This window comes from Nothoprocta perdicaria, unplaced genomic scaffold, assembly GCF_003342845.1.
Source record: "Nothoprocta perdicaria isolate Ctin4 unplaced genomic scaffold, notPer1 scaffold_72, whole genome shotgun sequence".
Taxonomy (NCBI): domain Eukaryota; kingdom Metazoa; phylum Chordata; class Aves; order Tinamiformes; family Tinamidae; genus Nothoprocta; species Nothoprocta perdicaria.
Genome location: NW_020455999.1, coordinates 1178394 through 1191541, shown reverse-complemented (window position 1 = coordinate 1191541; position 13148 = coordinate 1178394). Strand labels below are relative to the sequence as shown.

Sequence of the window (13148 nt, the reverse complement as noted above, 5' to 3'; positions counted from 1 at the left end):
CCAGCGAGAGCAGCGGCGCGGCGCTGTGCCGCAGCACCAGCATGGCGTTGCGGCGCGACAGCTCCTCGCGCAGCGCCGGCCCCTCGGGCACGTCGGGCACGCTGCGCAGCGCCGGGTGGTCGGGCGGCAGCCCCGGGTGCAGGCTCAGCGGGTCGCCGGCCAGCAGGCGCTGCCGGTGCAGGGTCTCCAGCTCCTTCTGGCGGAGGAGCTCGGCCGACATCTCCAGCCTAGCGGCGGGAGGGAGCGTCACCGGGCAGCGGGGAGCGACTCCCCAGTCACCACCCACCACAACAGGGCCTTGACCACCCACCACAACAGGGCCTTGACCACCACCCTCAACATGGCCTTGACCACCCACCCTCAACATGGCCTTGACCACCACCCCACAGCGGGACAGGGCCTTGACCACCAGCAACAAGACGGGACAAGGCCTTGACCACCACCCATGCTCAACATGGGCCTTGACCACCATCCATGACACGACAAGGCCTTGACCACCACCCATGCTCAACATGGGCCTTGACCACCACCCCGCAATGGGACAGGGCCCTGACCGCCACCCCTACCCAACATGAGCCTCGATCGCCACCCACAACCAACATGGGCCTTGACCGCCACATGCCACCTCCTGGCATTTCTTCTACTCCTGGACACTGCGCTGTCCTTGCGCACTGTCTGCCCAACAAAACATCCCGTCTGCTCCCAGAAAATGGAAGGAAAAATTCCAACCCGAACCCCATCAGAAAAGCCCCCCGTGTTCTTTACCTCGCCAGGTTTTGCTTTCGTAGCATCTCCTGCTGCCGTGCAAACATCTCTGCTTGTGCAGGCTGTAGGAACCCATAACCTAGGGACAGAGGGAGTAAGGACATGGGGTTATTGGGGAGAAGCAGGGAGAGCGCAGAAGAGAAAGGACAGCCAAGGCGACCTCCTCTCCATACACCGTCCTTGGAGGGTGGCACTCTCACCTGGTGTCTGGCACAGAGCTGAAGGCACCCCAAGGAAGGGAGGTCGCAGGTGGGGTCCCAGGGCGATGTGGGGCGCGTTCTGAGGGGACAGCAGGGGCGGCGGGTGGGAGATCTCCCTGCAGGAATCAGGAAAGACGTTCACAGTGACAGTCTGCAGGCTCCATTAACAGAGAGCCCCGGCTCAGCAAGAACATCCTTTCTGCAGACGAGCAGTGTTTGACAGAGGAGGCTCTTCTCGTATGAGAAGATCCCTGCTCATCCCTACACAGACTTGAAAAGGGGGAGAGAAAAAAGGCGATGTAGAGCTAGAATGGGGAAAAAAGCACCTGAACTCCAAAGGGGATGGGACCCATGGGATGGGACGTACTTCTCACCCTCCTGATGGAGCCGTGTCCATGGGCTTCCACCTCATCAAAGGGGCTTTGGCTGCTGACAGCTAATGATCCTTGGCTTGGCCTTTTCCCCCATAAAATGATTTTATCTCAGCCTCCTTCCAACTGCAAAGGCACGTTACGTTTGGGAGCTGGAGAGAGGCAGGAGGGATGGGAAGGGAACGAGACAGGGCAGGAGGCACCACGGAGCAGGGCGGGCGCTGGAGATGCTGCCCAGGAGACCCCCAGCAGATCCGAGGTGACATTTAAACGGGTTTGGGGTGGGCAAGAGGATGGTGCCTGGAGGCAAAGCAGGTAGAAAGAGGAAAAAAGATGACAAAAAAAAAAAGAATATGCAGGAAGGGAAGAGGAGTCAAGGTCTCTTCCATTAGTCAAATCTGCCCTGGGAGCCTGCAAGCAAATCTCTGCTTTCCGGCTGCATGTCTCTTAATTCCTTTTGATAGCCACTTACAACGTTATTACCTTCACCAGGGCATCCAGAGGCAGAGCCAAGTGCTGTGCCGTTTATTTTCATTTTACAACGTGTCCCTATAAAAACCTGCTTCAGGAGAGTCTGGAGGGCAAGGAAGAGGGAGGAGCGGGAAGGTGCCCGGGACCTCGCAGAGACGCTGCTCCTTCCCTCCGCCTTGGGGCCGGGAGAATCCCATGATCCGTGATCCCACCAGGGCTGCATTACCACTGGAGCTCCCAAGGACCATTTTGGGGCAAGGCTGGGACAACAGCCCATTTCAACAGCCTCAATGCCATTTTTTTTTTCCCCTCTGCAATCAGTGCAAGGATTGCAACAAAGCACTGCAAAGGTCCTGCTTTTTCCCTGGAATAACTAACTATATCCTCACTCCGGGCACTACAAACACCGCAACACCCCGCTCCATAACCGCAACGGGCAGAAATCGCCGCATTCCCCCCGCTGCCGCCTGCCCGCGCTCCCTCTCTCCCCTTGCTCCGACCATCCCCACCTCTCCCCCGGCCTCCTTCCTCCCCTAGCTCTCCTCTAAACTAATTGCCGAGCTCGCCGTGTCTGGAGGAGCGCCACGCATCGATCGGGCGCTGCTGAAATGTTAATGCTAATCGTATAACCGCTCCGCCAGCGCCTCGCGCTCCGGTGGCAGCTCCAATTAATCTCAGGTAACGCAGCGCGTGACCTTCGCCTGCGAGCCGGGGCAGCAGCCAAGCGATGCTTATGTAATTACACCGTGAAGTGTGTAATCACCTGCCCTAATCCCCGAGGCCTCGCAATTAGCCGGGGCCTCGGGCGCCGGGGCTGCCAAGTGCTCGGCCACCCCGGACAGCCCGCGGATGAATAACGGACAATTAAAGCGGCACGACGGGGGCGAGGAGGCGGCCGCTCGATCGTAATTAGCTGCAATCATGGGCAGACGAGCCTGGCGGACGTGCTGCTCGCTTTGCGAGGAGCAATTTAGGGAATCGAGCTGCTTTTAGCGGCGGCAAGCGGTGGCCGTGCCCCCCTGCTGCCCACCTCAGCCTTTCACCGAGGCAGGAACGGGGTTCTGCGCTAGGGAAGAGCGCAGAGGAGCCCCCCGGTGCGGGATGCACGTGGAGAGCTCCAAAGGGAATGTGGAAAACGCGGAAAGCCTCCCGATTCCCACCAGGGAGAGAAGAGCCGTGCTCAGGAAGCATAGGGCGGGATGGGGACTGGGAAGGGGGGAATGAGGAGGTCATGGCTTTGGGCAAACGCTTCCGAGCGAGCTTGGGAATTAGCTGGCAAGCCCGGAGCAAAAAGCCACGGGGGAGCTTAGAGTGCCTCTAGGCAGCACAAAGCCCTGCGGCCCCTTCTCATGGGGATGGGAGCCTTCACCTCGCTCGGGATGCGCCTTCCTCCTCCTCTTCTTCCACCTCCCAGAGTAAGGGAGGAATTCCAGCCCCACGCTCCTATCCCTTGGCAATTCCAAAAAAAAAAAAAAAAAAAATCCCTTGGCAATTCCAACGGATAAGCCCCATCCCTGCCTTGCAGCAAGCACTTCTGTGAGTGTTACTGCATCTTCCTTTCCCCCCATAACCCTATTTTTTTTAATATGCCAGCTGGAGGCTGGTGAGCAGGGTATTAGGGGATTTGCACTGCATGCTGCTAAATTTGATATGTCCTTTAACAGGAGACAAATGGTTCACAAGGCTTAAAAAGTATTGACTTTTCTTTAACAATAAGCGCTAATGGCCTTCAAATAATCAATATTTAAAGTCATTATGGGGTTACACATTATACTGTTAAAATCAAGGCTCTCGCTTTAACCCCATCCTCCCCTGCCAAGCCCAGCACGTGCCAAGCTCCGAGCACAGGCTGTGACTGGGGATGTGCGGGAGGGTCAGGAAATGAAGATTGAAACCGGCAGGGCATGGAAATAAATTTAGAACGGATGGGAGAAGGTGGAAAAAAAAAAAAAAAAAAAAAAGGATGCACGAGAGCTGTGCTCTCTGCTGCTTTGCATTTGATAGGAAGAGACACTCTAAACCCGAGGTAATGGGCGAGCAGCACGCGGCTCCTCGCTGCTCCGCTGCCCAGAGGCGCCGGGAAGGGGACCTAAAGGAAATTAAAGGACTTCCTAAAAACTTGGGATCTGCAGGCACAAAGGGACAGCAACTAGTGCTGCCCTTCTGTGGGACCACAGGGACCGGTTCCCTCTGGATCCGAGCTGAAGCTCAATCCCAATCAGGGGAATCGGATGGAGCTCCCTGCGGCTGCTCGGCCAGACATTCCAACCGGGATGTGCGGCGCAGCCAGGGCGGACGGGGCGTTCGGAGCAAAGAGGACATGAGGCTGGTGAGGGCAGCGTGGGACTCGCTGTGGGGAACACCTTCTCTTTTTGGAGTTTTTCCCTAAACAGAGGGAATGTCGGTCTTCCTGGGCTTCCCAGGCATGAGAATCCTGCATCTGTTGGGTGCCACATCCCTCCCTTCAGTGCCAGCCTTGCACTAACACCATCAACCCCTCCAGTCTGTCTTGCCCTAGCAAAGATAGATGCCAACCAAGTGGCAAAAGCAGGGACACCCCTGTCTTCCCAAGTGCAAATCATCTCCCGAGGCAAAAGCCAGAAAAGTCTGAACACTGGAGCCTTGCACAGCTCGTCCCTGGGTACGTGAGGGCTTCGCATCCTCCCACAGACCCCTCTCCGCCTGCTCTATCCCTGCTATCCTCGCCAGGGCACATGTTGCTCCCGTCTCTTTTCCCTGCAAAGTGCCTGATTGCAGAGGGACCGGCTTAGGGCGCAAGGCAAGGCCAACAAGCCAGGGTTTCCCGGGAGGGGGCCAAGGGAGTTTTCCAGCACTCCCACCAACAGGAAGGGGAAGCCTCATCTCCCGCTTCCGCAAAACCCCCAAACTGCTCCTTGCTCTCATCCGCACCAGGGCATTTGTTCCCCTTGGATCCTACCCAGGGAAGCGATCAACCACTGAACCCAAACAGCTCCGTTTGCTCTGCGCGGAAGGACGGGCTAGAGCCTGGTGCCAACTCCAACGAGCCGGCACCGAGCAGCCCGTTGGGAAGCACCCCCCAATCCATGCAAATGTCCCGGGAGGCAGGAGGGCCCCCGCGGAGCCCCGCGCGGCGCCGGGTACCTCTCGGGGAAGTGGGTGTCGCGGTGCTGGGGCAGGCCCTGCTTCCTGCGCTGGCTTGACGAGTTGCTGGCGGCCGGGACGTGCGCCTCCATGGCTCCCGGCGTGCGCGCCGCCGCCACCGCCTCCTGCCGCGCTCGCAGCAGATCTGCGGGAGGGAAGCGAGACGTGAGCGGGACCCCCGCCGCGGCACCCCCGGAGCCAGAGCCCGCCACCCCCCGGGGCTGCTCCGGGCCCCACAGCGTCCTGGCTGCTCCCGGCTCCCCACGGATCGGCGGAGCGCGGCCGGCCCGCGGGGCCGCTGCTCGCTCGGGAGCACCGTAGGACCCGTCTCCACTGCCCGTGGCCCTAGACAGGGGGGCTGCTCCAGGAGGGCTGTCCCGGCCCAGGAGCTGCTCCCAGCCCCGGCATGGGGAGGCAGGAAGGAGCCAAGCGGGACACGGGAACAGTGGCACCGAGGGAGGCCCCGGGGCCATGGCGCCAGGAGCACCACACACATCCCAAGGCACCAACTTGCCCAACAGTGCCGTTAACCACCCCTTAACCCCCTGATGAGGTGACGTTTCCCAGCAAGGAAGCGTTTCGGGGGTGTCCAGGATGGAAAAGCTCTCGCAGCTGCTCCGAGCACCACTTTGCTCCCTGCACGCTTCTAGCCCCATCCCCGTGCATTAACCCAAGCATCCAAACCAACGCACAACTCCGCGCTGCAAAGATACGAGCAAAACAGCAAACACCATCGGATCACATTAAAAAAACCAAAAGAAGCCCGGCGAAATCTCCAAGCCAGGGAGCGGGCACCTTCGCTGCTTATAAATTAATTACCCGAAACACCCCAGTCACTCCTCCCCGCCGCGGCGGCGGTAATTTAGACGCCTGGCACGCGGCCAGCGCCGGGAGCCGCATCGATCCCCAGCGACCGCAGCAACCCCCCCGCATCCCTGCATCCCGCCCGGCCCCCCCAGGCCGGATTTACAACCCGGCGCGCGGCCGGTTGGGAAATCAGCTTGAGTGACAGGGGGACGCCAGCGGCCCCGCGCTGCCGGCGCCGACACGGCCTGAATTCCGAATGCGGCGGGAACGCCGCTGGGACGACGGCGATGGAGACGGGCAGGGGCGGGGGAGAAAAGCAATTAGAAAAAAAGGGATTTTTGAATTATTAACATTTTTTAAATTATTAATGTTATTGGTGCCTCCGTGCGAGCCCGCAGATAAACTGCGCTTTGTACTGGCACTCATAATTCATGGCCCAACCCCAGCCCTGCGGTGGGGAGACAATCCAAAACGCTCCGAGTTTTGTCTTGTCAACGTTGCACAAGAGAGGCCCTGTCCGGGCAGGCTCCTTGTCCCCCTCTGCCCACCCCAAAACCCCGCCGCGACCCTCCCCCAGCAAGCGCCGAGGAGACAAATTAATCATAATCATACAAACGACGCCGGGCTTTTAAGGTAATGAGCTGCTTTGCTCGCTGCATGGGGGGAGAGGCGGGTGCCAGCAGCTGCTGCGCAGCCCGCGCGGGCGCTGCCACCCACGCCGCACGGCGCCGTGGCGCGAGCGGGGCCCGCTCTGCACCGCGCCGGCTCTGCCGCACGGCCCCGCGGCTGCATCCCGCACGGGGGTGATGCTGGAGACGGAGACGCCAGCCAAGCCGCAGGGAAGGGGCCGGCAGCCTCCGCATTAACCCAAGCGCAGGCCTTGGGGATTCATGCTGCAGCATCTCCTCCGGCTCCTGCTGCTCATGCTGCTGAGCTCCTGCCTCAGGGCGCACGGGGCACAAACGCTCCAGTTGCTGCTGGTGCTTCCAAGCCTGGAATAGCAGCAGCCCTTCCGTGGGCCCTGCTGGGCTTGATCCGGACAGCGCTTGGTCGGCCTCCCCGCAGCTTCTCCGGTGTTGGAGGGCTCTGGCAGATGCCGAGCAGCGCCAGGGATCCGCAGCCATGTGAGTGGCTCCCGTAATTCCCAAGTCCCTCTCCAGGCATCGCACGGGTCCGGCGGTCGCGCGCTCCGGACATGTTCCAGCAGCAAGGCCCTCCGCAGGGACCCTGGCACCCCAAGGCATCCCTCGGGATGCCAAGTGGGACACAAGCAGCTACAGGGAGAACAGCACTGGCAGCGTGGAGGCTACTCGGAACCAGGCGCTGGATTTTCCGCTCTGAGCGGCCACGGAGCAGCTGAACCCTCGGTGATGCAAATGCTGCTACGTTCAGCAGAGCTGACACCACGGACCAACCCGACCCTGCAAGGTGACTTTAAGGTGACTTCTTCAGCACCTTCGCTTCACCTACCTATTTCAGCAGCCCCACAAAACCCAGGCTGCTTAATTCCCACGAAGGTGCCACGCTATTAACCGCAGCCCAGGCTATGTCTGCCTGGAGCCCCTCGCGCCCGCGCGGGACGCCGGGGCGGGTGTCCCCACGCACCGTCCCCGCGGTGGCCGTACCTCCGTGGCCGGGCACGGCCATGCTGTTGGCCAGCTGGTAGAGCCGCTGCTGCTGCTGCTGCTCCTCGAAGGCGCCGTGCTCGTTGAGGGCCGACATCATGCGCCTGTAGTGCTCCTCGGGGGTCATCTGCGGCACCGCGTCCTCCAGCAGAGGGGTGTGGGAGTTTTCTAAGAACACAAAGAGGGGTCTTTTTCTTTATTTTGTCTCCCATAAAGCAAGTACTATGGGCAAACAGAGGGAGGGGGTGAAAGGATGGGAAATGGAGGGGCAAAGGGGGGTAGCCCCATCTCCTACACCCATCCTGCATGCGCTGAACTTGACCACTGCTATCTTTATGGTCCAAGATGTGCCATTGTAGGGCCCAAACAATGCCATAGGCCATAACCCTAACCCACCTCTCCCGAAACCTCCAAAACCACAAGCCACTTGTATACAGAGACCTGCGTAAACCCTATGGCCACAGATGGGTTTCCACAGGCACTTGAGCCCGAACCTTAGACTCAAAACCTCCAGAACCTTTGCATTTAAGCCCAAAGCGCTGCGCTACAGCCGCACAAAACCGCAGGCGAGCTCATCACCCCGCAGGGAGCAAGGAGGAGAGGCAGGTCCTCGTGCCGCCCGCTCCCCGGGCGCTCGCTCGCGTCGCCCGCCAGCAGCGAGACGGGCAGGCACCTGCGCCAGCGATGACAGCCGCCCTGACAGCGCCCCTCCGGGACCAGGTCCCCAAAGCCCACGGCTGCAGCCTCCTAGGTACAAATTGACACGCACAAACACACACAGCTCGGCGCCCTTCGCATCTCCCGCGAGCGCACAGTAATTACCATCTCCCGCCTTGGCAGCGGCTGCGCCGGCTTCTCGCGGATCCTGCCCGCGGGCAAAACCTCTTCATTACGCGCAGAGGAGCTCCCAGGAACCATGAAGCAGGCGGACGGGGAGGGAGGCGGCGCTCGGGACGCTCCCGATCCCAGGACGTTCCCAATCCCGGGACGCTCCCCTCGCGCGCAGCCCAGCACCCGGCTCCTCCTCCAAGTGCTGCAAGGGCCCCAAAGCAAGCCGAGGTGCACAGATTTGCAAGGCAAACGCTGGTGCATTTGTGTGCAGCTCGGGCTCGTCTGCAGCCACAGGGAGCAGGGCTTGCACCCCGCTAGGCATCACTTAGGCAACGTCTGGATAACCCACTGGGTCCCCCAAATTCTTCACTTCTCTCCCAATGATCTTAACCAAAGGTCTCGGAAACAAAGCCGTACGGCACAGTCCCGACTTAGGAAAAAATAATGAGATATATATTTTTTTCCTCCACAGATGTGCTATTAGAGAGGAAAAATATACAGGGTGGAGGGGGAGTTAACACCGAATTACCATAAACTCTATGGGATCAGGCTCAGAGCAGGTTTCAAGGCCAAAGGAGGGGGCTTGGGGGTGACAAGAGCAGGCGAGGAGGGAGGAGGAGCCTGCAGAGAAAGGCTGGATTTCCACACTTACAACTCCGCGATTTCACATGGCTCGGCCAGCGATAATTCCAGCTCTGCCCGAGCTTTTCTGTCTGCTTTTGTCATTACCGGGCTAATGTGGGAGACCGATCCCGGGAAATCTCCGGCCGCTGCCAGGTGTGACGCGGAGCAGCGGCGGGAGCCGCCGCGGGCGCGCCGAGCCGCTTCGCTTTGGCCACGGCGCCAAACCTCCCTTCCCAACTCGATTGCTGGCACCGAATTCCCGAATCCACCGAGACACGTCTGGGGACAGCTCCCTGCTCCCAGGGAAACCCTGCCGAGCCCGCATCCGAGCCGCCCAGCTGCGCTCCAGCTCCAATCTTCATCTATTTCATTAACCAGCGATGCACTAAGATGTTGTTTTAAATGCTCCACAATAAGCAGCAAGAGCAGCGGATGAGGTCAGCAGCCCGCCCCAGGGAGCAGCCTTGTTCCCTACCGTGGATTTTCCAGCGCTTAGTCCAGCCTAGCCCTGAACCTTCCCGAGCGACGAGGCTGCTTCCAGATTTTCCAGCAGTTCGAGCAGGAACAGAAATATTTTTTGTCTTTGGCAATCTTCCCTTCCACGGCACGTCTCGAGGTATGGGAGAAACGGCCCTGCTCACACATTGCTGCCTTGGGACAAGGGCTTCCCTTGGGAAGACGCTTCCCGCGGGACCTGCCGGCGCGGGCCTGGCTCCCGGTCTCTGATCCGCTCATTCCCGCAGCGGGCACGAGGCCGTTCTGCTCCAGTTGGCAGCAGTACAGGCCTGTTCCCAATGGATAGGGCTCTCTTTGATCTCTGCCATAGGGAGGAGGAATGGAAGGTCACTGCTTCCCCCCAGAAAGGTTTTTCCAGCCCTAGAGGTGCTTTTTCCCCCTCTGTCAGAGGGCAGGAATGAGTTTTCCCAAGTTTTCCCCTGGCTCTCCTGATCCCAAACTCCAAACACTCTCTGTGCTGCTGGAGAGAGCAGCCCGATGATTTCATATAATAAAAAACATGCAACACGGTTAAGGTTCAGCTAAGAAATTCCATGTCATCTTACATTGCTTTAAGGGGTGGAGAAGGCTGTCCAAGAAAGAGAGGGAAAAAAAAAGAAAGAAAGTAGGATCAGAATCTGACAGTTTGCTTTTATTTCAAGTTTCTTGGGAATGCTCCTTGGAATGAGCCCAGGGAATCCCTGACCGAGGGTTCAGGGTTAAAAAGCAGGATTGGAGCCTAGAGGGCAAAGCCAAGGGCTGGCTCCTCTCTGCTTCATCTACCTCCTATCCACCCAAGGGAACGACAGCGGTGGGAAGGACAGGGGAACGGGGCAGAATGGGATCGCTCCAAAAACCTGGATTTGTGCAACTTTGGGTCCTTTCCTAGGGACGAGCCAAAACCAATCGTTTGGCTTCATGCAGCTTGGTTAAAGTTTCACCCGTTCTCCTCCAGTCCACACAGGTTGCTGTTACCTGGATTCATTTCCTACATATGGACTTTTATAGACAGTTGATCTTACAGGTCCCTTCCACCTGTTCTGAGCGCAGACTCGGAATTACCAAGAAAACAGACCAGCAGAACAGTTTTGACAGTGACAGAGCCCTGGCACAGGCTGCCCGGACAGGCTGTGGAGTCTCCTTCTCTGGAGATCTTCAAAACCCACCTGGATGCTGCCCTGTGCCACGTGCTCTGGACGACCCTGCTTGAACAAGAGGGTTGGACTAGATGATGTCCAGAGGTCCCTTCCAACCTCAACCATTCTGGGATTCTATAACTGTCTTACAGGAGTCTCCCATATAATAATTTTGCTCCTATATAACAAACTCATTTCAGAATCCCGAGCAGCATCCCCCTGGAAAATATCTCTACATCTGCCAGAAACTTTGGCAATAACAGACAAAGGGCAGATGAATAATTCAAAAACAGGTACGGAGTAGCAGCATATAGGGTACCTCTTTACACCTCTATATCCCAGGAAAAACAAGGTGCTCTTAATTGGAATAATTAAGAGACACAAGAGGATTATGTGGAAGGAAAGATTTAGCACATTCTTAGGCAGTGTTTGCAGCATTATACAAAGCAACAAGACTATTCAGCATCCTTGGAGCATTTTGCCTTTCAGATCACGATATGGGGGCAAAGAGAGATATAAAGGAACATTAAAGCCAAGTTAAGGTGCAACACAAGAGTCCGCAATAAATCCTGCATATGATGAACTGGGTGCTTATTTTAAAGAAAACAGCAGGACAAACGATCGCATCCCACTGCCCTTTGGGATGCCCTAGATTGGTTAATATCCATCTCGAAGCCTCTCAGCTGCTGGAGCTGGACTCCAAGCCCATGAAACAGGATCTGGCTCCAGGCAGCCAGTCTGCCTCTTATTTTATTTATTTTTTATTTATTTTTTTAAAGAGGACAAAAGAGTGCAGGATAGGCAGCAATGACCGAGGTGGGGACAACTGACAGCTAATTAGTCTGAGCTTAACGACAAAGCCAACAAGCAAGAGAGGGGCCTGCAAACCCTCATTTGTGCAGTCTCAGAGAGAAGCTCATTAAGCGCAGGCTCCATTACCCATCCCACTTCACCAGTCGTAAAGAAAGTTTTAAAATCATGTTTATAGAGAAGAACCATAAAAAAAAGATTTAAAAAAAAAAAAATCTCTAAAAAAAGAAACCTTCTGCAGATTCCATCTCTATAGGAACAGTGCCATAAGTGCATGCAGAACAGCGAGGCAGCCCTATTCTCCCTCCTAAGCTTCCCTTTTTTCCTTTTAAAGGAACAGATGCCAGCACGATAAGCCCGTGTATATTTTTAATATTCACCATCTCCTCATGGAGAGCTGCCGGAAAAGTCGAACCCCCCACCACCACCAAGAGCTGCCTCAAAAGCTGCGCTTGCTTTTTAAATCATAATATAATTAAGAGGCAATTCCCTGCCTGCTCTGCAAGCTCCTCTGCGCTTAAAGAAACCTCGGAGCCCTGGTCGCCTGCCGAGCCCGCAGCCTCCCTCCCTCGTCACCATCAAGTTCCCCTCCTAAGGAAAGAGGGGAAGGGGCTGGGGGAGGCGGGAGCAGCACTTACCCTTCGGGGACTCGCTTCGGGCTTTCTTGCTCTCTAAAGGACACTCACTGCTGCTGTTGGGAGAACATACTCTTCTCTTGCCTAAAATTTCGTCTAGGAGAGAGAGGAGAAACCTGAGTATCAGACAAGGCTGCACTTTCCTCTCTGCAGGATCAGCCCGAGACGCTCGGGTATTTTGCCGCTCGCTCATGCACTCACACACACACGTTACAGGCAAGGGGAAAAAAAATAAAGTAAGAAAACCCATCATCTTGAAGAGCCTTCATCTGCTTTCCTAATCACGCAGCCCAAAAGCACGTACTGGCTATTCACACACCGATCCCCGCAACGTTTCCAAGCTCTCAATTCTCCATCCCGTTCATCTCCTTACTGAGTTTCATCCTTTGCTCCGGTGCCTTTTGTCCCCCTGGTGTTTCCAGGGCTTTCATGCCCTGATGCAGAGCAAGTCGGGGAGAGAAAGGGGAGGAAAAAAAAAAAACCACCACACGGAAAAGCACAACACGGATCTCTGACTCTTCCTACCACACAGACTGGCTCCCGCGCGCTCCCGTTCCCTCCCTCCCTCTCCTCTTGGAAACCTCAAGGTCCTCAGCAATCTTCCCTCTCTAAATTGTACGGAAACGCTCAAGCCTCTTACATTAGTGGAGCCCTACAGCCCGGCGCAAAATATCTAATATACAATTACAGCGTCCCCAAGCAGATTTAAAATCAATATCCTCCCATAATAACGCTGGGGAAACTGAAAGCATGATGTTGCATATGGGCAGGAAGGAAGGCACCGTTTGTCACTGCAAGCATCAAATGCTCATCTATCAAGGGCTTGTTAAAGATGCAGCATCTTATTAAAAAGCAACTCGCAAAGTGCCATATTTGAGCAAATGCACATTGCACCTGCCCATGTGTGCACACGCACACAAACCCTCTGCGATTTGTCAGTCAAGAAAGGTCATAAAGCCTCTCGGTGTTAAGAGCAACCAACTTGCTTCTGTTCCAGGTGACATTTTAAGCCAAGCGACCTTCCTTCACGCTCAGCCACTCCACATGGCTTCAAATCCAGCAAACGCCAGTTCCCGCCGTGGCATCGTGTCCATCGAGACACCCAGGACATGGATGTGCAGCGCCTGCCAGGGACAACCCGGGAGCAACTGCAGAGGTTTGCAGCCTCCGCAAGCAAAACCAAAGCAAACCCAGCAAAGCAGCGCAGGAGATGAGATGGGAACGTCAGAGCTGGGCGGGCAGCAAGTTCTCAAAG

General features: G+C 56.8%; 1 protein-coding gene across 1 annotated transcript in view; it reads right to left on the bottom strand.

Moving 5' to 3' along the window:
* SAMD11 (sterile alpha motif domain containing 11) overlaps positions 1–13148 on the bottom strand; it is a 73663-nt gene that overhangs the window by 5632 nt on the left and 54883 nt on the right. The window contains exons 7-12 of the mRNA XM_026051074.1: positions 11897–11989; positions 7363–7530; positions 4931–5075; positions 966–1081; positions 766–844; positions 3–227 (exon numbers count right to left, since the gene is read on the bottom strand). Of these exons, the coding sequence (XP_025906859.1) occupies positions 3–227; positions 766–844; positions 966–1081; positions 4931–5075; positions 7363–7530; positions 11897–11989 (826 nt within the window). The remainder of the gene's footprint in view (positions 1–2; positions 228–765; positions 845–965; positions 1082–4930; positions 5076–7362; positions 7531–11896; positions 11990–13148) is intronic.